Here is a 23110-nt window from a genome sequence, read left to right on the forward strand (position 1 = left end):
AAAACTTTCCTGTAGGATTTGGGGCCCCCAAAACACCACAAGTGGATTTAGGGGTTCCCAAAACCCCAAATGTGGATTTGGGGGTTCCCAAAAGTTCCCAGTGGGATTTGGGGGATCCCAAAAGTTCCCTGTAGGATTTGGGGATCCCCAAAACCCCAAATGAGCCTTTAGGGGTTCCCCAAAACCCCAAACCCAATTTTGGGGTCCCTTGTCCTCCCCAACCCCAATTTTGGGGTCCCTTTTCCCGCCAAACGCGACTTTTGGGGTCTCCCATCCCCTCCCCCCCATTTTGGGGGGTCCCCGTCCCCCCCCCCCCCCCACAATTTTGGGGCCATTTCCCATAAAAAAAACCCCAAAACCCCCAAATAACAAAATCCACGCCGACACCGGAACGCTGCCGCCCCCGTTTTCTTCCTCGTCCCCTTTTTTGGGGTTTGGGTTTTTTTTTTTTTTTTCTTTTTTTGGGGACAAAAAAAATGACACAAAAAAAAAAAAAAAAAAAAAAAAAACCCGTTTGGGGACACCGAGTGACACCGGGGACGCCCCCCCCCAAATTTTTGGGGTGACCCCCCCCCCCCCCCCAAAAAAAAAAGCCCCGGGTTGGGTCACATGAGGCGGCAGCAGCGCTGCTTCCCCGCGGGGCCCTCGGGGGGCGGCGCCGTCAGCCGCAGCAGGGGCGGGTCCCCGGTGTCCCCGGTGTCCCCAATGTCCCCAGGGGTGTCCCCGAGGGTATCCCCGATGTCCCCAGGGGTGTCCCCGAGGGGCGTTTCGGGGTTTTTGGGGTCGTTTTTGGGGTCGTTTTTGGGGGTTTTGGCGGCCGCCCGGTGCCGTTTGAGGTCGGCCAGGGTGTGCGGGGGGCGGCTCCTGTCCCCCGAGGGCGCCGGGGGACAGCGAGGGGACCCTGGGGACAGCGGGGGACAGCGAGGGGACCCTGGGGACACCGGGGGACAGCGAGGGGACCCTGGGGACAGCGGGGCCGGCGCGGAGCCGTTGGGGTGCGGGGACAGCGGGGACGGCGCCCAGGGGACGGCGGCGGGCGGCTCCTGAGGGGACAGAGAACGGGGGGTGACAATGGGGACAGCGGCGACAGCGGCGACGCTCGGGGCCGTTGTCCCCAGCGGTGTCGCCGTTGTCCCCTCCCGGTGCCACCCTGAGCGCGGGTGTGCTCCCCGCTGTTGTCACCAAGGCACTGGTGTCACCTCGTGTTGTCACCAAGGTCCCTCACCCCGATGTCACCGCGATGTCCCCAACCCACTGGTGTCACCTCATGTTGTCCCCAAGGTCCTCAAATCCCCCATGATGTCCCTCAATGTCCCCCAATGTCCCTCAATGTCCCCCAATGTCCCCAAGGTCCCCAACCTTCAATGTCCCCAAGGTCCCACAATGTCCCCAAGGTCCCCCAATGTCCCCAAGGTCCTCAACCCCCCAATGTCCCCACAATGTCCTCCAATGTCCCTCAATGTCCCCAAGGTCCCTCACCCTGATGTCACCGCGATGTCCCCAAACCCCTGGTGTCACCCCATGGTGTCCCCAAGGTCCTCAATCCCCCATGATGTCCCTCAATGTCCCCCATTGTCCCCAAGGTCCCCAACCCTCAATGTCCCCAATGTCCCCCAATGTCCCCAAGGTCCCCCCAACGTCCCCAACCCTCAATGTTCTCCCAATGTCCCTCAAGGTCCCCAAGGTCCCTCACCCCGATGTCACCGCGATGTCCCCAACCCCCTGGTGTCACCCCATGGTGTCCCCAATGTCCCCAAGGTCCTCAACCCCTCAATGTCCCCAGGGTCCCTCACCTCAATGTCCCCCTACATTTTCCCCAATGTCCCCATGTTGTCCCCAAGGTCCCCAAGGTCCTCAACCCCCCCAGGATGTCCCCAATGTCCCCCAATGTCCCCAAGGTCCTCAACCCTCAATGTCCCCCAATGTCCCTCAATGTCCCTCAATGTCCCTCAAGGTCCCCAAGGTCCCTCACCCTGATGTCCCCACAATGTCCCCAACCCCCTGGTGTCACCCCATGTTGTCCCCAATGTCCTCAATCCCTCAATGTCCCCAAGGTCCCACGTTGTCCCCAAGGTCCTTCACTCCCAATGTCCCCCAATGTCCCCAGTGTCCCTCACACCGATGTCACCCCCGATGTCCTCAATGTCCCCAAGGACCCAACCTTTACTGTCCCCTGATGTCCCCAGTGTCCCCCAATGTCCCCAATGTCTCCATTGTCCCCAGTGTCCCCAGTGTCCTCATCCCCTCAATGTCCCCAAGGTCCCACTTTGTCCCCAAGGTCCCCAACCCTTAATGTCCCCCCCCATTGTCCCCAAGGTCCCTCACCCCCACATTGTCCCCAGTGTCCCTCAATGTCCCCAAGGTCCTCAACCCTCAATGTCCCCCAATGTCCCCAAGGTCTCTCATCCGCAGTGTCCCCGCAATGTCCCCAACCCCCTCAATGTCCCCCCCCATTGTCCCCAGTGTCCCCAATGTCTCCATTGTGCCCATGTTGTCCCCAAGGTCCCCCACCCCCACATTGTCCCCAAGGTCCCCAGTGTCCCCCCAGTGTCCCCCCAGTGTCCCCAAGGACCCAACCTCCAATGTCCCCAATGTCCCACGTCGTCCCCAAGGTCCCACATTGTCCCCAAAGTCCCTCCCCCAATGTCCCCCAATGTCCCCCAATGTCCCCAATGTCCCCAAGGTCTCACACTCCCAATGTCCCTCACCCCCAATGTCCCCAAGGTCCCCAATGTCCCCAAGGCCTCTCACCCCCAATGTCCCCCACACCCAATGTCCCCCAATGTCCCCAAGGTCCCCAAGGTCTCACACTCCCAATGTCCCTCACCCCCAATGTCCCCCAATGTCCCCAAGGTCCCACGATGTCCCCAAGGACCCTCACCCCCAATGTCCCCCCATGTCCCTCCCACTGATGTCACCCTTGATGTCCCCCGATGTCCCCAATGTCCCTCCCACCAATGTCCCCCCACATTGTCCCCAAGGTCCCTCATCACCAATGTCCCTGATGTCCCTCACCCCCCAATGTCCCCGATGTCCCCAGTGTCCCTCACTCCGGTGTCACCCCCGATGTCCCCAATCCCCCAATGTCCCCCCCACATTGTCCCCAATGTCCCTCACCCCCAATGTCCCCCCGGTGTCCCCAAAGAGCCAACCTCCAATGTCCCCCATGTCCCACGTTGTCCCCAATGCCACCGATGTCCCACAACATCCCCAATGTCCCACCGTGACGTCAATGTCCCCAATGTCCCCAGTGTCCCCCATGTCCCCAAGGTCCTTCACTCTCAATGTCCCCGATGTCCCCAGTGTCCCTCACTCCGGTGTCACCCCCGATGTCCCCAATCCCCCAATGTCCCCCCCATGTTGTCCCCAGTGTCCCCCAATGTCCCCAAGGTCCCTCACCCCCACATTGTCCCACAGTGACCTCAATGTCCCCAGTGTCCCCAAATGTCCCCAAGGTCCCTCACACCAACGTCCCCCATGTTGTCCTCATTGTCCCCAATCCCCCGATGTCCCCAACGTCCCACGATGTCCCCAAGGCCCCTCACCCCCAATGTCCCCAATGTCCCTCACGCCGGTGTCACTCCGAATGTCCCCAGTAATGTCACCGCTGATGTCCCCAATGTCCCTCACACCAATGTCCTCCCACATTGTCCCCAGTGTCCCCAGTATCCCACAATGTCCCCAAGGTCCCTCATCCCCACATTGTCCCCAGGGTCCCACATTGTCCCCAATATCCCCGAGGTCCCACAATGTCCCCAGTGTCCCTCACACCGATGTCACCCCCGATGTCCCCAGTGTCCCTCACCCCCATGTCCCCAATGTCCCTGACATCCTTGATGTCCCCAGTCCCCTGATGTCCCCAGTCGCTCGATGTCCCCAATTCCCCCAATGTCCCTCACCCCTGAGGTGTCCCCACTGTCACCATTGTCCCCAAAGTCCCCAATGTCCCCGATGTCCCCGCTGTCCCCGCTGTCCCTCACCCCGGCCCCTCCGCGGTGTCCGGCCGGTGGCAGCGGTGGCCGCGTCTCGGTGGCCGTGCCCTCGGCGGTGACAGTGACACTGGTGGCAGCGGTGGCCCTGTCCTCATCCTCGCTGTCCCCGAGGTGTCCCCAATGTCCTTCACTCCCAACATCCCCAATGTCCCCAATGTCCCTGACGTCTCCATTGTCCCTGATGTCTCCAATGTCCCCAATGTCCCCAGCGTCCCTCACCCCCAAGGTGTCCCCAATGTCCTCAATCCCCCAATGTCCTCAATGTCCCTCACCCTTGAGGTGTCTCCAATGTCCCCAATCCCCCAATGTCCCTGATGTCCCCAATGTCTGCAATGTCCCCGATGTCCCCACTGTCCCCAGTGTCCTCAACATACCAAACGTCCCCGATGTCCCCACTGTCCCCGCCGTCCCCACTGTCCCCAATGTCCCCGCTGTCCCCTCCGTCCCTCACCCCGGCCCCTCCGCGGTGCCCGGCCGGTGGCAGCGGCGGCCGCGTCTCGGTGGCAGCGGTGACACCGGTGGCGGCGGTGGTGGCCCTGTCGTCGTCCTCGCTGTCCCCGAGGTGTCCCCAGACGATGGCCTCGCGCTGCAGCTCCCGGCGGTAGCGGCTCGAGCGCTCCGACAGGCTGGCGCGGCGAACCACCTTCCTGAAACGGGGTTTGGGGGGTTTCGGGGGGATTTGTGGGGTTTTTGTGGGGTTTTGGGGGGATTTGGGGTTTATGGGGTTTTGGGGAATGATGTGGGGTTCAGGATTTGTGGGGTTTTGGATTATGAATTTTTGGGGATTTATTGGGCTTGGGGATTTACGGGGGTTTGAGGATTTATGGGGGTTTGTGAAATTGTGGGGTTTTGGGGGGCATTTGGGGGATTTGGGGGATTTGAGGGGGTTTGGGGATTATGGGGTTTATGGGCGTTTGTGGGTTTTTGCGGGTTTGGGGTTTATGGGGGTTTGGGGTTTATGGGAATTATTGGGGTTTGGGGTTTATGGGGTTTTGGGGAATGATGTGGGGTTCAGGATTTGTGGGGTTTTGGATTATGAATTTTTGAGGATTTATTGGGCTTGGGGATTTACGGGGGTTTGTGGAATTGTGGGGTTTTGGGGTTTTGTGGGGGCATTTAGGGGATTTGAGGGGGTTTGGGGATTATGGGGTTTATGGGGTTTATGGGGGTTTGGGGTTTATGGGAATTATTGGGGTTTGGGGTTTATGGGGTTTTGGGGAATGATGTGGGGTTCAGGATTTGTGGGGTTTCGGATTATGAATTTTTGGGGATTTATTGGGCTTGGGGATTTATGGGGGTTTGAGGATTTATGGGGGTTTGTGAAATTGTGGGGTTTTGGGGTTTTGGGGGATTTGAGGGGGTTTGGGGATTATGGGGTTTATGGGCGTTTGTGGGTTTGGGGTTTATGGGGGTTTGGGGTTTATGGGAATTATTGGGGTTTGGGGTTTATGGGGTTTTGGGGAATGATGTGGGGTTCAGGATTTGTGGGGTTTTGGATTATGAATTTTTGGGGATTTATTGGGCTTGGGGATTTACAGGGGTTTGAGGATTTATGGGGGTTTGTGCAATTGTGGGGTTTTGGGGGGGCATTTAGGGCATTTGGGGGATTTGAGGGGGTTTGGGGATTATGGGGTTTATGGGCGTTTGTGGGTTTTTGCGGGTTTGGGGTTTATGGGAATTATTGGGGTTTGGGGTTTATGGGGTTTTGGGGAATTGTGGGGTTTGGGGGTTTATGAGGGTTTGTGGATTATGGGGGTTTGGGGTTTATGGGGGTTTGGGGATTTATGGGGTTTTGGGGAATTGCGGCGTTTTGGGGTTTTATGGGGTTTCGGGATTATGGGGGTTTTCGGGGTTTATGGGGGTTTGTGGGGATTTGTGGGGTTTTGGGGAATTGTAGGGTTTATGGGGATTCAGGATTAAAGGAGATCGGGGTTTTAGGGATTTGGGGGGCTTTGGGATTTGGGGATCTGTGGGGTTTTGGGGGTTTATAGGGGATTTGGGGTTTATGGTGTTTTGGGGGGTTTTGGGGTTTATGGGGTTTATGGAGATTATGGGGGTTTGGGGTTTATGGGAATTATGGGGGTTTGGGGATTTGTGGGGTTTGTGGGGTTTAGGGGATTTAGGGGATTTGGGATTTATGGGGTTTTTATGGGGCTTTTATGGGGTTTAGGGGATTTGGGGTTTGTGGGGATTTGTGGGGTTTTGGGGTATGGGGTTTATGGGGATTCAGGATTACAGGGGGTGGGGGTTTTGGGGATTTGGGGATTTGTGGGGTTTTGGGGGTTTACAGTTTATGGGGTTTTGGGAGTTATGGGGTTTAGGGGATTTAGGGGATTTGGGATTTATGGGGTTTTTATGGGGTTTTTATGGGGGTTTTATGGGGTTTTTATGGGGTTTTTATGGGGTTTTAATGGGGTTTAGGGGATTTGGGGTTTGTGGGGATTTGGGGGGTTTTGGGGATTTGGGGGACTTGGGGTTTATGGGGGTTTTGGGGATTTGTGGGGTTTATGGGATTTTGGGGTTTATGGGAATTATGGCAGGTTTGGGGTTTATGAGGATTATGGGATTTGGGGATTTATGGGGGCTTTGGGGTTTTGGGGTTTATGGGGGTTTGGGGATTATAGGGTTTTGGGGATTTAGGAGGTTTTGGGTTTTATGGGTTTTTGGGGATTTGGGGGGTTATGGGGTTTATGGGATTTGGGGTTTATGGGGATTTGGGGTTTATGGGGATTTGGGGATTTATGGCGTTTTGGGGTTTTATGGAGTTTAGGGATTATGGGGATTTGGGGTTTATGGGGTTTTGGGGGGTTTTGGGGGTTTATGGGGTTTAGGGGATTTGGGGTTTATGGGGATTTGGGGGGTTTTAGGGTTTATGGGAATTATGGGGTTTTTTTAGGGTTTTTATGGGGTTTAGAGGATTTAGGGAATTTGGGGATTTAGGGGATTTGTGGGGATTTGTGGGGTTTTGGGGTATGGGGTTTAGGGGATCCACGATTACAGGGGGTGGGGGTTTTGGGGATTTGTGGGGTTTTGGGGGTTTACGGGGGTTTGGGGTTTATGGGGTTTTGGGATTTATGGCGTTTAGGGGATTTGGGATTTATGGGGTTTAGGGGGTTTATGGGGTTTAGGGGGTTAATGGGAATTATGCAGGGTTTGGGGTAAATGGGGTTTCGGGGATTATGGGGTTTTGGGGTTATGGGGATTTCGGGATTTAGAGAATTTATGGGGTTTAGGGGTTTATGGGAATTACGGAGGATTTGGGGAAAATGGGGTTCAGGGGATTATGGGGTTATGAGGTTTGGGGGATTTAGGGGATTTATGGTTTTGGGGTTACGAGGTTTATGGGAATTACAGAGGGTTTGGGGTAAATGGGGTTTCGGGGATTATGGGGTTTTGGGGTTATGGGGATTTGGGGATTTGGGGGATTTATGGGGTTATGGAGATTTGGGGGTTTTATGGGGTTTTTATGGGGGGTTTTGTGGGGTTTATGAGGTTGAGGAGATTTGTGGGGTTTTGGGGTTTATGGGGATTCACGATTACAGGGGGTGGGAGTTTGGGAGTTATGGGGGTTTGAGGTTTATGGGGTTATGGGGTATTTGGGATTTATGGGGGTTTGGGGATTTATGGAGTTTTGGGGATTTATGAGGTTTTGGGAGTTTATGAGGTTTTGGGGTTTTATGGGGTTTAGAGATTATGGGGGTTTTAGTGGGGTTTGTGGGATTTTGGGGTTTGTGGGTTTTTGGGGATTTATGGGGTTTTGGGGATTATGAGGGTTCAGCGTTTATGGGGTTTTGGGGATTTGGAATTACGGGGATTTGGGGGTTCTGGGGATTATGTGTCACCCCAATGCCACCCAGTGACCCCCAGTGTCACCCTGACCCTCCCAGTGTCACCCTAATCCCCCCAGTGTCACCAGGGCCATGGGGACCCTCACCCAGTGACTCCCAGGGCCACCAGGGCCAAGTGTCACCCCCACCATGAGGACCCTCACCCAGTGACCCCCAGTGTCACCCTGACCCTCCCAGTGACCCCAGTGGTGTCCCCAATGCCACCCAGTGTCCCCATCAATGTCCCCAAGCCTGCTCACCCGCGGCTGCTGGCGCTGGACGTTCTCTGCAGCAGGGACTTGTGACCCTCAGTGTCACCCCAGTGCCACCCAGTGCCACCCCAGTGCCACCCCATCAGTGTCCCCAAGGCAGGGAGGTGACACTGTGCCCCGCTCACCCGCGGCTGCCGGCGCTGGACGCCCTCCTCTGCAGCAGGGATCTGTGACCCCAGTGTCACCCCAGTGTCACCCAGTGCCACCCCATTAATGTCCCCAAGGCAGGGAGGTGACACTGTGTCCCGCTCACCCGCGGCTGCCGGCGCTGGACGCCCTCCTCTGCAGCAGGGATCTGTGACCCCAGTGTCACCCCAGTGTCACCCAGTGTCACCCCAGTGCCACCCCATCAGTGTCCCCAAGGCAGGGAGGTGACACTGTGCCCCGCTCACCCGCGGCTGCTGGCGCTGGACGTTCTCTGCAGCAGGGACTTGTGACCCTCGGTGTCACCCTAGTGCCACCCAGTGCCACCCCAGTGCCACCCCATCAGTGTCCCCAAGGCAGGGAGGTGACACTGTGCCCCGCTCACCCGCGGCTGCCGGCGCTGGACGCCCTCCTCTGCAGCAGGGATCTGTGACCCTCGGTGTCACCCCAGTGTCACCCAGTGCCACCCCAGTGCCACCCCATCAGTGTCCCCAAGGCAGGGAGGTGACACTGTGTCCCGCTCACCTGCGGCTGCCGGCGCTGGACGCCCTCCTCTACAGCAGGGACCTGTGACCCCAGTGTCACCCCAGTGCCACCCCATCAATGTCCCCAACCCTGGAAGTGACACTGTGTCCCGCTCACCTGCGGCTGCCGGCGCTGGACGCCCTCCTCTACAGCAGGGGCCTGTGACCCCAGTGTCACCCCAGTGCCACCCAGTGACCCCAGTGCCACCCCAGTGACCCCCAGTGTCACCCCAGTGCCACCCCAGTGCCACCCCATCAGTGTCCCCAAGGCAGGGAGGTGACACTGTGCCCCGCTCACCCGCGGCTGCAGGCGCTGGACGCCCTCCTCTGCAGCAGGGATCTGTGACCCCAGTGTCACCCCAGTGTCACCCAGTGCCACCCCAGTGCCACCCCATCAGTGTCCCCAAGGCAGGGAGGTGACACTGTGTCCCGCTCACCCGCGGCTGCCGGCGCTGGACGCCCTCCTCTGCAGCAGGGATCTGTGACCCCCAGTGTCACCCCAGTGCCACCCAGTGACCCCAGTGCCACCCCAGTGACCCCCAGTGTCACCCCAGTGTCACCCAGTGCCACCCCATTAATGTCCCCAACCCTGGAGGTGACACTGTGTCCCGCTCACCCGCGGCTGCCGGCGCTGGACGCCCTCCTCTGCAGCAGGGATCTGTGACCCCCAGTGTCACCCCAGTGCCACCCCAGTGCCACCCCATCAGTGTCCCCAAGGCAGGGAGGTGACACTGTGTCCCGCTCACCCGCGGCTGCCGGCGCTGGACGCCCTCCTCTGCAGCAGCCCCTTGTGCCTCTCGTGGCCCTTCAGCACGGCCGCCCGCTTGTGCTTCAGCTCCAGCAGCTTGGCCCGCACCTCCTCGTCCCCGCACACATCTGGGACAACACCCCCGTCCGTCACCGAGTGCCCCCGCGGCGTCCCCACACGCGTCCCCGCGGTGTCCCCGCGATGTCCCCGCGGTGTCCCCGCACGCACCCAGGGGGGTCTCGTCCAGCAGCGATTTGGCGCCGAGCTCGGCACCGTGAGCCACCAGCAGCTCCGCCAGCGGCGCCTGCAAGGGGGACGCAAAAACGGGTGGGAAAAGGGGACGACGGGGACGACGGGGACGACGGGGGATGTCCCCAAGGGTGCGGGTGACACACCTGTCCCCAGCAGGCGGCGGCGTGCAGGGGCTGCCACCCGTCGGCGTCGCACGCGTCGGGGCGGGCGCGGTGCTCCAGCAGCAGCTCGGCCGCCTCCAGGAACCCGTGGGCGGCTGCCACGTGCAGCTGGCGGGGGACAGTGGCACCTGGGTGGCACCTGGGTGGCACCCTGACCCTCCCAGTGCCACCCTGATCCTGACCCAGTGTCCCCCAGTGTCCCCAGCAGCAGCTCGGCCGCCTCCAGGTACCCGTGGGCGGCTGCCACGTGCAGCCGGCAGGGGACAGGGTGGGGACAGTGGCACCTGGGTGGCACCCTGACCCTCCCAGTGCCACCCTGATCATCACCCAGAGTCACCCTGATCCTCACCTCCAGTGACCCTACTGCCACCCAGTGGCCCCCCGTGTCACCCTGATCCTCTCCCAGTGTCACCAGGGCCATGGGGACCCTCACCCAGTGACTCCCAGTGTCACCCAGTGACCCCAGTGCCACCCAGTGACCCCAGTGCCACCCTCATCCACTCACACTGACCCCAGTGCCACCCTGATCCTCCCCCAGTGTCACCAGGGCCATGGGGACCCTCCCAGTGTCACCCTCATCCGCTCACAGTGACCCCAGTGTCACCCTGATCCTCATCCAGTGTCACTCAGTGTCACCCTGACCCCCCCAGTGTCACCTTCATCCCCTCCAGTGTCACCCAGTGTCACCCTGACCCGCCCAGTGACCCCCAGTGTCACCCAGTGACCCCAGTGGCACCCCCAAGGTGCCCCCATGGTGTCCCCTCACTGTCCCCACGTACCAGGGTGCCCCTGTGCTGTCCCCAGGAGTGACCCCAGTGCCACCCTGCCCCACTGTCCTCTGGCTGTCCCCACACACCAAGGTGCCCCCGTGGTGTCCCCTGGCTGTCCCCTTAATGTCACCCCCATGTACCAGGGTGTCCCCTGTCTGTCCCCTCACTGTCCCCACGTACCAGGGTGTCCCCTGGCTGTCCCCTCACTGTCCCCACGTACCAGGGTGTCCCCACGGTGTCCCCATGGCGTCCCCTCACTGTCCCCATGTACCAGGGTGTCCCCATGGTGTCCCCTGGCTGTCCCCACATACCAGGGTGTCCCCTGGCTGTCCCCACGTACCAGGGTGTCCCCTGGCTGTCCCCTCGCTGTCCCCATGTACCAGGGTGTCCCCGTGGTGTCCCCATGGTGTCCCCTGGCTGTCCCCACGTACCAGGGTGTCCCCTGGCTGTCCCCTCACTGTCCCCACATACCAGGGTGTCCCCTGGCTGTCCCCTGGCTGTCCCCACGTACCAGGGTGCCCCCGTGGTGTCCCCTCACTGTCCCCACATACCAGGGTGTCCCCATGGTGTCCCCTTTACTGTCCCCACGTACCAGGGTGTCCCCTGGCTGTCCCCTGGCTGTCCCCACGTACCAGGGTGTCCCCATGGTGTCCCCTCACTGTCCCCACGTACCAGGGTGTCCCCTGTCTGTCCCCTCACTGTCCCCACGTACCAGGGTGTCCCCTGGCTGCCCCCTGTCTGTCCCCACGTACCAGGGTGTCCCCGTGGTGTCCCCATGGTGTCCCCTGGCTGTCCCCACGTACCAGGGTGTCCCCTGGCTGTCCCCTCACTGTCCCCACGTACCAGGGTGTCCCCATGGTGTCCCCTCACTGTCCCCACGTACCAGGGTGTCCCCTGGCTGTCCCCTCGCTGTCCCCACGTACCAGGGTGTCCCCGTGGTGTCCCCTGGCTGTCCCCTCGCTGTCCCCACGTACCAGGGTGTCCCCTGTCTGTCCCCTCGCTGTCCCCACGTACCAGGGTGCCCCCGTGGTGTCCCCGGGGCGCGTCCAGCTCCTTCCCGTCGCGGATGAGCTCGCGGATCTCGGCGACCATGGCGCGCTCCGTGGCCGCCCGCGCCTCCTCGATGCGCTCCTGCGTGATCCCTGCCACGAGCGACATCGGCGACGCCGGTGACGCCGGTGACGCCACCGGGGCCGCGCCGCCGTGCCCCGGCGTGTCCCCCCGACGGACCCTGCTGCGCCATGGCGCTCTCCAGGCAGTCCAGCGTGGCCTCGTCCTCGCACAGGTCGTAGGGCATGTTCCCGTCCGAGTTCACCGCCAGCAGGTCGGCGCCGCTGCGGGGACAGCGCCGGGGTCACCGCGGTGTCCCCAGGGTGTCCCCAGTGTCCCCGGCGGTGTCCCCAGGGTGTCCCCAGTGTCACCGTGGTGTCCCCAGGGTGTCCCCAGGGTGTCCCCGGCGGTGTCCCCGGGGTGTCCCCAGTGTCCCCGGCGGTGTCCCCAGTGTGTCCCCAGTGTGTCCCCAGTGTCCCCGGCGGTGTCCCCAGGGTGTCCCCAGTGTCCCCAGTGTCCCCGGGGTGTCCCCAGTGTCCCCGGCGGTGTCCCCAGGGTGTCCCCAGTGTCCCCAGTGTCCCCAGGGTGTCCCCAGGGTGTCCCCGGCGGTGTCCCCGGGGTGTCCCCAGTGTCCCCGGCGGTGTCCCCAGTGTGTCCCCAGTGTGTCCCCAGTGTCCCCGGCGGTGTCCCCAGGGTGTCCCCAGTGTCCCCAGTGTCCCCAGGGTGTCCCCAGGGTGTCCCCGGCGGTGTCCCCGGGGTGTCCCCAGTGTCACCGTGGTGTCCCCAGGGTGTCCCCAGGGTGTCCCCGGCGGTGTCCCCGGGGTGTCCCCAGGGTGTCCCCTGGGTGTCCCTGCTGTTGTCCCCAGGGCGTCCCCGGGGTGTCCCCAGGTACCGCTGGATGAGCAGCTGCACCAGGCGCAGGTGGCCGCAGGTGGCGGCGGCGTGCAGCGGCGTCCAGAGCTCCGCGTCCCGAGCGTTGGCGTCGGCGCCCGAGTCCAGGAGCAGCCGCACCAGGGGCAGGGAGTCGTCGATGCAGCTCTGGGAATGGGGGAATGTGGGAATGGGAATGGGAATGGGATTGGTGGGAATGGTGGGAATGGGAATGGGATTGGGAATGAGATTGGGATTGGGAACAATGGGATTGGGAACAATGGGATTGGGAACAATGGGATTTCATGGTCCAGGAGCAGCCGCACCAGGGGCAGGGAGTCGTCGATGCAGCTCTGGGAATGGGGGAATGGGAATGGGAATGGGAATGGGATTGGGATTGGGATTGGTGGGAATGGTGGGAATGGGAATAGGATTGGGAATGAGATTGGGATTGGGAATAATGGGATTGGGAATAATGGGATTGGGAACAATGGGATTTCATGGTCCAGGAGCAGCCGCACCAGGGGCAGGGAGTCATCAATGCAGCTCTGGGAATGGGGGAATGTGGGAATGGGAATGGTGGGATTGGGAATGGCGGGAATGGGATTGGGAATGGTGGGAATGGGAATGGGAAAGGTGGGATTGGGATGGGGGATAATGGGATTGGGATTTCATGGTCCAGGAGCAGCCGCACCAGGGGCAGGGAGTCGTCGATGCAGCTCTGGGAATGGGGGAATGGGAATGGGAATGGGAATGGGATTGGGATTGGGATTGGTGGGAATGGTGGGAATGGGAATGGGATTGGGAATAAGATTGGGATTGGGAATAATGGGATTGGGAACAATGGGATTGGGAATAATGGGATTGGGAATAATGGGATTGGGAACAATGGGATTTCATGGTCCAGGAGCAGCCGCACCAGGGGCAGGGAGTCGTCGATGCAGCTCTGGGAATGGGGGAATGTGGGAATGGGAATGGGATTGGGATTGGTGGGAATGGTGGGAATGGGAATGGGATTGGGAATGAGATTGGGATTGGGAATAATGGGATTGGGAACAATGGGATTGGGAACAATGGGATTTCATGGTCCAGGAGCAGCCGCACCAGGGGCAGGGAGTCGTCGATGCAGCTCTGGGAATGGGGGAATGTGGGAATGGGAATGGGATTGGGATTGGTGGGAATGGTGGGAATGGGAATGGGATTGGGAATGAGATTGGGATTGGGAATAATGGGATTGGGAATAATGGGATTGGGAACAATGGGATTTCATGGTCCAGGAGCAGCCGCACCAGGGGCAGGGAGTCATCAATGCAGCTCTGGGAATGGGGGAATGTGGGAATGGGAATGGTGGGATTGGGAATGGCGGGAATGGGATTGGGAATGGCGGGAATGGGATTGGGAATGGTGGGAATGGGAATGGGAATGGTGGGATTGGGATGGGGGATAATGGGATTGGGATTTCATGGTCCAGGAGCAGACGGACCAGGGGCAGGGAGACGTCGATGCAGCTCTGGGAATGGGGAATGGGAATGGGAATGGGATTGGGATTGGTGGGATTGGGAATGGGAATGGGAATGGGATTGGTGAGATTGGGAATGGGAATGGGAATGGGAATGGTGGGATTGGGATTGGGAATGGTGGGAATGGGAATGGCGGGAATGGGAATGGGATTGGGAACAATGGGATTTCATGGTTCAGGAGGAGCCGGACCAGGGGCGGGGAGTCGTCAATGCAGCTCTGGGAATGGGAGTGGGAATGGGAATGGTGGGAATGGGATTGGGAATAATGGGAATGGTGGGATTGGGGATAACAGGATTGGGAATAATGGGATTGGGAATAATGGGATTGGGAATAATGGGATTTCATGGTCCAGGAGGAGCCAGACCAGGGGCAGGGAGTCGTCGATGCAGCTCTGGGAATGGGAGTGGGAATGATGGGAATGATGGGAATGGGACTGGGAATGGTGGGAATGGGACTGGGAATGGTGGGATTGGGAATAATGGGAATGATGGGAATGGTGTGAATGGGATCAGGAATGGAAATGGGATAGGGAAGCGAATGGGAATTATGGGAATGATGGGAATAATGGGATTGGGATTGGGAATAAAGGGATTGGGAATGGGAATGATGGGAATAATGGAATTGGGAATGGGATTGAGAATGAGAATTATGGGAATGGGAATAATGGGAATGGGAGTAATGGGATTTCACGGTCCAGGAGCAGCAGGACCAGCGGGACCAGCGGGATGGAGTTGTTGATACAGGTCTGGGATTAACAGGATTGAGAATGGGATTGGGAATAATGGGATTGGGATTGGGATTGGGGTGCGATTCAGGGTTATTGGGATGTTGGAGGTTAACGGGATGGGAAGAATTTGGAAAACGGGATGCCGGGATCTGGGGTCACCGGGATCTGGGATTTGGGAAGGGACTGAATTTAGGATCACTGGGATCTAGGATCAATGGATGGAGCTGGGATGGAAAACACCCACTGGGATTTGGGATCACCGGGATCTGGGATGGGAAGGACCTGGATTTGGGATCAGCAGGATCTGGGATGAATGGATGGATCTGGGATGGGAAGGACCAATATTTGGGATCACTGGGATCTGGGGTTTGGGATCAATGGATGGATCTGGGATGGAAAACACCTGGATTTGGGATCACTGGGATCTGGGATGGGAATGACCTGGACTTGGGAATGATGGAATTTGGGATCACTGTTTAACGGGATGGGAAGGACCAGGATTTGGGATCGCTGGGATCAGCAGGATTTGGGATCAGGGGATGGAGCTGGGAAGGAAAACACCGGGATTTGGGATCGCCAATTAACAGGATGGGAAGGATCTGTATTTAGGAATGACCTAGATTTGGGATCACTGGGATTTGGGATCACTGGGATCTGGGATGGGAAGGGCCTGGATTTGGGATCACCGGGATCTGGGATCAGTGGATGGAGCTGGGATGGAAAACACCTGGATTTGGGATGGGAAGGACCTGGGTTTGGGATCACCGGGATCTGGGATTTGGGATCACTGGGATTTGGGACCAATGGATGGATCTGGGATGGGAAGGGCCTGGATCTGGGATCACCGGGATTTGGGATCAATGGATGGAGCTGGGATGGAAAACACTCACTGGGATTTGGGATCACTGGGATTTGGGATGGGAATGACCTGGATTTGGGATCACGGGGATCTGGGATTTGGGATCAGTGGATGGATCTGGGATGGGAGTGACCTGGATTTGGGATCACTGGGATTTGGGATGAATGGATGGATCTGGGATGGGAAGGGCCTGGATTTGGGATCACTGGGATCTGGGATCACCAACTAACGGGATGGGAAACACCTGGATTTGGGATCACCGGGATTTGGAATCAATGGATGGAGCAGGCATGGGAATGACCTGGATTTGGGATCACTGGGATCTGGAATGAATGGATGGAGCTGGGATGGGAATGACCTGGATTTGGGATCACTGGGATTTGGGATGGGAAGGACCTGGATTTGGGATCAGCAGGATCTGGGATGAATGGATGGATCTGGGATGGGAAGGGCCAATATTTGGGATCACTGGGATCTGGGGTTTGGGATCAATGGATGGATCTGGGATGGAAAACACCTGGATTTGGGATCACTGGGATCTGGGATGGGAATGACCTGGACTTGGGATCACCGGGATTTGGGATCAGCAGGATCTGGGATGAATGGATGGAGCTGGGATGGGAAACACCTGGATTTGGGATCACTGGGATTTGGGATCACCAATTAACAGGATGGGAAACACCTGGATTTGGGATGACTGGGATTTGGGATCAGGAGTTAATGGGGTGGGAATGACCTGGATTTGGGATCACTGGGATTTGGGATGAATGGATGGATCTGGGATGGGAAGGGCCTGGATTTGGGATCACTGGGATCTGGGATCACCAACTAACGGGATGGGAAACACCTGGATTTGGGATCACCGGGATTTGGGATCAATGGATGGAGCAGGCATGGGAATGACCTGGATTTGGGATCACTGGGATCTGGAATGAATGGATGGAGCTGGGATGGGAATGACCTGGATTTGGGATCACTGGGATTTGGGATCACCAATTAACGGGATGGGAAACACCTGGATTTGGGATCACTGGGATTTGGGATCAGTGGATGGATCTGGGATGGGAATGACCTGGACTTGGGATCACCGGGATTTGGGATCACTGGGATCTGGGATCACCAATTAACAGGATGGGAAACACCTGGATTTGGGATGACTGGGATTTGGGATCAGGAGTTAATGGGGTGGGAATGACCTGGATTTGGGATCACTGGGATTTGGGATCAGGAGTTAATGGGGTGGGAATGACCTGGATTTGGGATCACTGGGATTTGGGATGACTGGGATTTGGGATCAATGGATGGAGCTGGGATGGGAATGACCTGGATTTGGGATCAGTGGGATTTGGGATCAGTGGGATTTGGGATCACCGGGATTTGGGATCAATGGATGGAGCTGGGATGGGAAACACCTGGATTTGGGATCACTGGGATTTGGGATCACCAATTAACAGGATGGGAAACACCTGGATTTGGGATCACTGGGATTTGGGATCACCAATTAACAGGATGGGAAACACCTGGATTTGGGATCACTGGGATTTGGGATCAGGAGTTAATGGGGTGGGAATGACCTGGATTTGGGATCACTGGGATTTGGGATCACTGGGATTTGGGATCAATGGATGGAGCTGGGACGGGAATGACCTGGATTTGGGATCAGTGGGATTTGGGATCAATGGATGGAGCTGGGATGGGAATGACCTGGATTTGGGATCACTGGGATCTGGGATTTGGGATCACTGGGATTTGGGATCAATGGATGGATCTGGGATGGGAGTGACCTGGATTTGGGATCACTGGGATTTGGGATCACTGGGATTTGGGATCACCGGGATTTGGGATCAATGGATGGATCTGGGATGGAAAAGCCCCAAATTTGGGATATCAGAGTCAGCTCACGGGACAAACAGGACCCGGATCCTCCGGAATCCCGGGAAGGACCCGGCTCCGGAGCTCCGGGACGTGGAAATTTGGGAATTGTGGGAATTGTGGGAGTACCTGGTGCAGCGCCGTCAGCCCGTCCTCGTTGCACAGGTCGGGGCTGATCCCGCTCTCCAGGAACTGCCGGACTGCGGAGCAACGGGAATGGCAACGGGAATGCCGGGAATGCCGGGAATGCCGGCACCGCCGGGAATCCCAACGGAACCATGGAGGATCCCAATGGCAATTCCAAGGATCCCAAGGGCTCTTCCAAGGTTCCCAATGGCAATTCCAAAGATTTCAATGGCACTTCCAAGGATCCCAAAGGAACCACGACAATCCCGACAACCCTCCAAGAATCCCAAAGGCCATTCCAAGGATCCCAGTGGTGCTTCCAAGGATCCCAATGGCACCACGACCACCCCACCAACTCTCCCCAGAACCCCACCAGAGCCCCATCACCCCCCCCACCTCCATCCCCACCCCTCAATCCCCCCCAAAAAAACCCCAAAAAACCCCAGGAACCCCCAATCCCCGCACCTTCCTCGGCACAATGACACCACGACCATCCCTACAGCCCTTCCAAGGATCCCAATGACACCACGACCATCCCTACAGCCCTTCCAAGGATCCCCATGGCAATTCCAAGGATCCCAATGACACCATGACCATCCCTACAGCCCTTCCAAGGATCCCAATGACACCATGACCATCCCTACAGCCCTTCCAAGGATCCCCGTGGCAATTCCAAGGATCCCAATGACACCACGACCATCCCTACAGCCCTTCCAAGGATCCCAATGACACCACGACCATCCCTACAGCCCTTCCAAGGAAACCAATGGCAATTCCAAGGAGGATCCCAATGACACCACAACCATCCCTACAGCCCTTCCAAGGATTCCAATGGCCCTTCCAAGGATCCCAATGACACCATGACCATCCCTACAGCCCTTCCAAGGATCCCAGTGGCAATTCCAAGGATCCCAATGACACCATGACCATCCCTACAGCCCTTCCAAGGAAACCAATGGCAGTTCCAAGGAGGATCCCAATGACACCACGACCATCCCTACAGCCCTTCCAAGGATCCCCATGGCAATTCCAAGGATCCCAATGACACCACGACCATCCCTACAGCCCTTCCAAGGATCCCCATGGCAATTCCAAGGAGGATCCCAATGACACCATGACCATCCCTACAGCCCTTCCAAGGATCCCAATGACACCATGACCATCCCTACAGCTTTTCCAAGGATCCCAATGGCAACTCCAAGGATCCCAATGACACCATGACCATCCCTACAGCCCTTCCAAGGATCCCCATGGCAATTCCAAGGATCCCAATGACACCACGACCATCCCTACAGCCCTTCCAAGGATCCCCATGGCAATTCCAAGGATCCCAATGACACCACGACCATCCCTACAGCCCTTCCAAGGATTCCAATGGCAATTCCAAGGATCCCAATGACACCACGACCATCCCTACAGCCCTTCCAAGGATCCCCATGGCAATTCCAAGGAGGATCCCAATGACACCATGACCATCCCTACAGCCCTTCCAAGGATCCCAATGACACCATGACCATCCCTACAGCTTTTCCAAGGATCCCAATGGCAACTCCAAGGATCCCAATGACACCATGACCATCCCTACAGCCCTTCCAAGGATCCCCATGGCAATTCCAAGGATCCCAATGACACCACGACCATCCCTACAGCCCTTCCAAGGATTCCAATGGCAATTCCAAGGATCCCAATGACACCACGACCATCCCTACAGCCCTTCCAAGGATCCCCATGGCAATTCCAAGGAGGATCCCAATGACACCACGACCATCCCTACAGCCCTTCCAAGGATCCCAGTGGCAATTCCAAGGATCCCAATGACACCATGACCATCCCTACAGCCCTTCCAAGGATCCCAATGACACCATGACCATCCCTACAGCCCTTCCAAGGAAACCAATGGCAATTCCAAGGATCCCAATGACACCACGACCATCCCTACAGCCCTTCCAAGGATCCCAGTGGCAATTCCAAGGATCCCAATGACACCATGACCATCCCTACAGCCCTTCCAAGGATCCCAGTGGCAATTCCAAGGATCCCAATGACACCATGACCATCCCTACAGCTTTTCCAAGGATCCCAATGGCAACTCCAAGGATCCCAATGACACCACGACCATCCCTACAGCCCTACCAAGGATCCCCATGGCAATTCCAAGGAGGATCCCAATGACACCACGACCATCCCTACAGCCCTTCCAAGGATCCCAATGGCAATTCCAAGGATTTGAGTGGAATCATCAAGAATCTCAAAGGCCATTCCAAGGATCCCAATGGCAATTCCAAGGATTTGAGTGGAACCACCAAGAGTCCCAAAGGCCGTTCCAAAGATCCCAATGGCAATTTTAAGGATCCCAATGGAACCATGACAATCCTAACAACCCTCCAAGAATCCCAATGGCAATTCCAAGGATCCCAGTGGCAATTCCAAGAATCCCAATGGCAATTCCAAGGATCCCAGTGGCAATTCCAAGAATCCCAATGGCAATTCCAAGGATCCCAGTGGCAATTCCAAGGACCCCAAAGGCCATTCCAAGAATCCCAAAGGCCATTCCAAGAATCCCAAAGGCCATTCCAAGGATCCCAGTGGTGCTTCCAAGGATCCCAATGGCACCACGACCACCCCACCAACTCTCCCCAGAACCCCACCAGAGCCCCATCACCCCCCCCACCTCCATCCCCACCCCTCAATCCCCCCCAAAAAAACCCCAAAAAACCCCAGGAACCCCCAATCCCCGCACCTTCCTCGGCGTCGTGCCGCGCCGCCGCCTCCAGGAGCCGCACGCTGGCCGGGAACGTCACCCTCTTCCTCCTCCTGCTGCTGCTCTTCCTCTCCCCTCCTCCTCCTCCTCCTCCTCCTCCTCCTCCTCCTTTGGGGGTTCCCGGGTTCTCCTTCTGGGCCCGCGCCCAGGCTTTGAGCTGCTGGGCGCGGCGCCGCCGGGCGTGCCGCAGCCGCTCGGCCGTGCCCAGCCGCGCCACCGCCGCCATCTCGGCCAGCAGCTCCCGGTGCTCGGCCATGGCCGCCCCCGGAGCTCGGCAGGGACGGGGGGCAGCGGCAGCATCACCCCAAAACCGCCGGGGGGGGGGTCGGTTTAACCCTCCGTCCGCCGGGGGTCGCGCGGGGCCGGCGAGGAGGGGAGCATCGCCTGGGGGCGGCTCTCAGGTGGAGCAAAAAGGGCCGAAAAATTCCAAATTTCTGCTGAATTATCGCGGGTTTATCTCCTGTGGGCAGCTCTCAGGTGGAGCAAAAATCACCGAAAAAATTCCAAATTTCTGCGGAATTACCGCGGGTTTATCTCCTGGGGGCGGCTCTCAGGTGGAGCAAAAATGGCCAAAAAATTCCAAATTTCTGCAGAATTATCGCAGTTTTGTCTCCTGGGCTCGGCTCTCAGGTGGATCCAAAAATTCCAAAAAAATTCCAAATTTCTGCTGAATTATTGCGGTTTTGTCTCCTGGGGGCGGCTCTCAGGTGGAGCAAAAATCAGCGAAAATTTCCAAATTTCTGCTGAATTATCACGGGTTTATCTCCTGGGGTCGGATCTCAGGTGGAGCAAAAATGGCCAAAAAATTCCAAATTTCTGCTGAATTATCGCGGGTTTATCTCCTGGGGGCGGCTCTCAGGTGGAGCCAAAATGGCCAAAAAATTCCAAATTTCTGCTGAATTATCGCGGGTTTATCTCCTGGGGGCGGCTCTCAGGTGGAGCAAAAATGGCCAAAAAATTCCAAATTTCTGCTGAATTATCGCGGGTTTATCTCCTGGGGTTGGCTCTCAGGTGGAGCAAAAATGGCCAAAAAATTCCAAATTTCTGCGGAATTATCGCGGGTTTATCTCCTGTGGGCAGCTCTCAGGTGGATCCAAAAATTCCAAAAAAATTTCAAATTTCTGCTGAATTATCGCGGTTTTGTCTCCTGGGGTGGGCTCTCAGGTGGAGCAAAAATCACTGAAAAATTCCAAATTTCTGCTGAATTATCGCGGGTTTATCTCCTGGGGTCGGCTCTCAGGTGGATCCAAAAAGTCCAAAAAAATTCCAAATTTCTGCTGAATTATCGCAGTTTTATCTCCTGGGGTTGGATCTCAGGTGGAGCCAAAATGGCCAAAAATTTCCAAATTTCTGCTGAATTATCGCGGGTTTATCTCCTTGGGGCGGCTCTCAGGTGGATCCAAAAAGTCCAAAAAAATTCCAAATTTCTGCGGAATTATCACGGGTTTATCTCCTGGGGTTGGCTCTCAGGTGGAGGAAAAATCACCGAAAAAATTCCAAATTTCTGCTGAATTATCGCGGGTTTATCTCCTGGGGGCGGCTCTCAGGTGGAGCCAAAATGGCCAAAAAATTCCAAATTTCTGCTGAATTACCGCGGGTTTATCTCCTGGGGGCGGCTCTCAGGTGGATCCAAAAATTCCAAAAAAATTCCAAATTTCTGCGGAATTATCGCGGGTTTATCTCCTGTGGGCAGCTCTCAGGTGAATCCAAAAATTCCAAAAAAATTCCAAATTTCTGCTGAATTATCGTGGGTTTATCTCCTGGGGGCGGCTCTCAGGTGGATCCAAAAATTCCAAAAAAATTCCAAATTTCTGCTGAATTACCGCGGGTTTATCTCCTGGGGGCAGCTCTCAGGTGGATCCAAAAATTCCAAAAAAATTCCAAATTTCTGCTGAATTACTGCGGGTTTATCTCCTGGGGGCAGCTCTCAGGTGGATCCAAAAATTCCAAAAAAATTCCAAATTTCTGCGGAATTATCGCGGGTTTATCTCCTTGGGGCGGCTCTCAGGTGGATCCAAAAAGTCCAAAAAAATTCCAAATTTCTGCTGAATTATCGCGGTTTTGTCTCCTGGGGGCGGCTCTCAGGTGGAGCAAAAATGGCCAAAAAATTCCAAATTTCTGCGGAATTATCACGGGTTTATCTCCTGGGGTTGGCTCTCAGGTGGAGGAAAAATCACCGAAAAAATTCCAAATTTCTGCTGAATTATCGCGGTTTTGTCTCCTGGGGGCGGCTCTCAGGTGGAGCAAAAATGGCCAAAAAATTCCAAATTTCTGCTGAATTATCGCGGTTTTATCTCCTGGGGGCGGCTCTCAGGTGAAGCAAAAATGGCCAAAAATTTCCAAATTTCTGCGGAATTATCACGGGTTTATCTCCTGTGGGCAGCTCTCAGGTGGATCCAAAAATTCCAAAAAAATTTCAAATTTCTGCTGAATTATCGCGGTTTTGTCTCCTGGGGGCGGCTCTCAGGTGGAGCAAAAATCACCGAAAATTTCCAAATTTCTGCTGAATTATCGCGGGTTTATCTCCTGAGGTTGAGTCTCAGGTGGATCCAAAAAGTCCAAAAAAATTCCAAATTTCTGCTGAATTATCGCGGGTTTATCTCCTGGGCTCGGCTCTCAGGTGGAGCCAAAAAT

General features: G+C 57.0%; 1 protein-coding gene and 1 long non-coding RNA gene across 2 annotated transcripts; both read right to left on the minus strand.

Moving 5' to 3' along the window:
* Positions 1-588: 588 nt before the first annotated feature.
* On the minus strand, positions 589-20779 carry PPP1R16A (protein phosphatase 1 regulatory subunit 16A). Its single transcript, XM_054295319.1, has 12 exons — positions 20456-20779; positions 17719-17789; positions 12633-12778; positions 11921-12024; positions 11705-11832; positions 9903-10028; positions 9736-9811; positions 9506-9635; positions 4444-4639; positions 3981-4232; positions 989-1043; positions 589-901 (listed from the first exon to the last, which is right to left on the minus strand). The coding sequence occupies exons 1-12, from the start codon at positions 20730-20732 to the stop codon at positions 606-608; spliced, it is 1857 nt and encodes a 618-aa protein (XP_054151294.1). The 5' UTR covers positions 20733-20779; the 3' UTR covers positions 589-605.
* Positions 15070-15933, minus strand: LOC128950436 (uncharacterized). The gene is made up of 3 exons (XR_008484349.1): positions 15749-15933; positions 15475-15585; positions 15070-15261 (listed from the first exon to the last, which is right to left on the minus strand). It is a non-coding gene; the product is annotated as an uncharacterized LOC128950436 (long non-coding RNA).
* Positions 20780-23110: the final 2331 nt, after the last annotated feature.

This window comes from Melozone crissalis, unplaced genomic scaffold (genome assembly GCF_028551555.1).
Source record: "Melozone crissalis strain CALT ecotype California unplaced genomic scaffold, PUWL_Pcris_2 ptg000635l_1, whole genome shotgun sequence".
Lineage (NCBI taxonomy): Eukaryota > Metazoa > Chordata > Aves > Passeriformes > Passerellidae > Melozone > Melozone crissalis.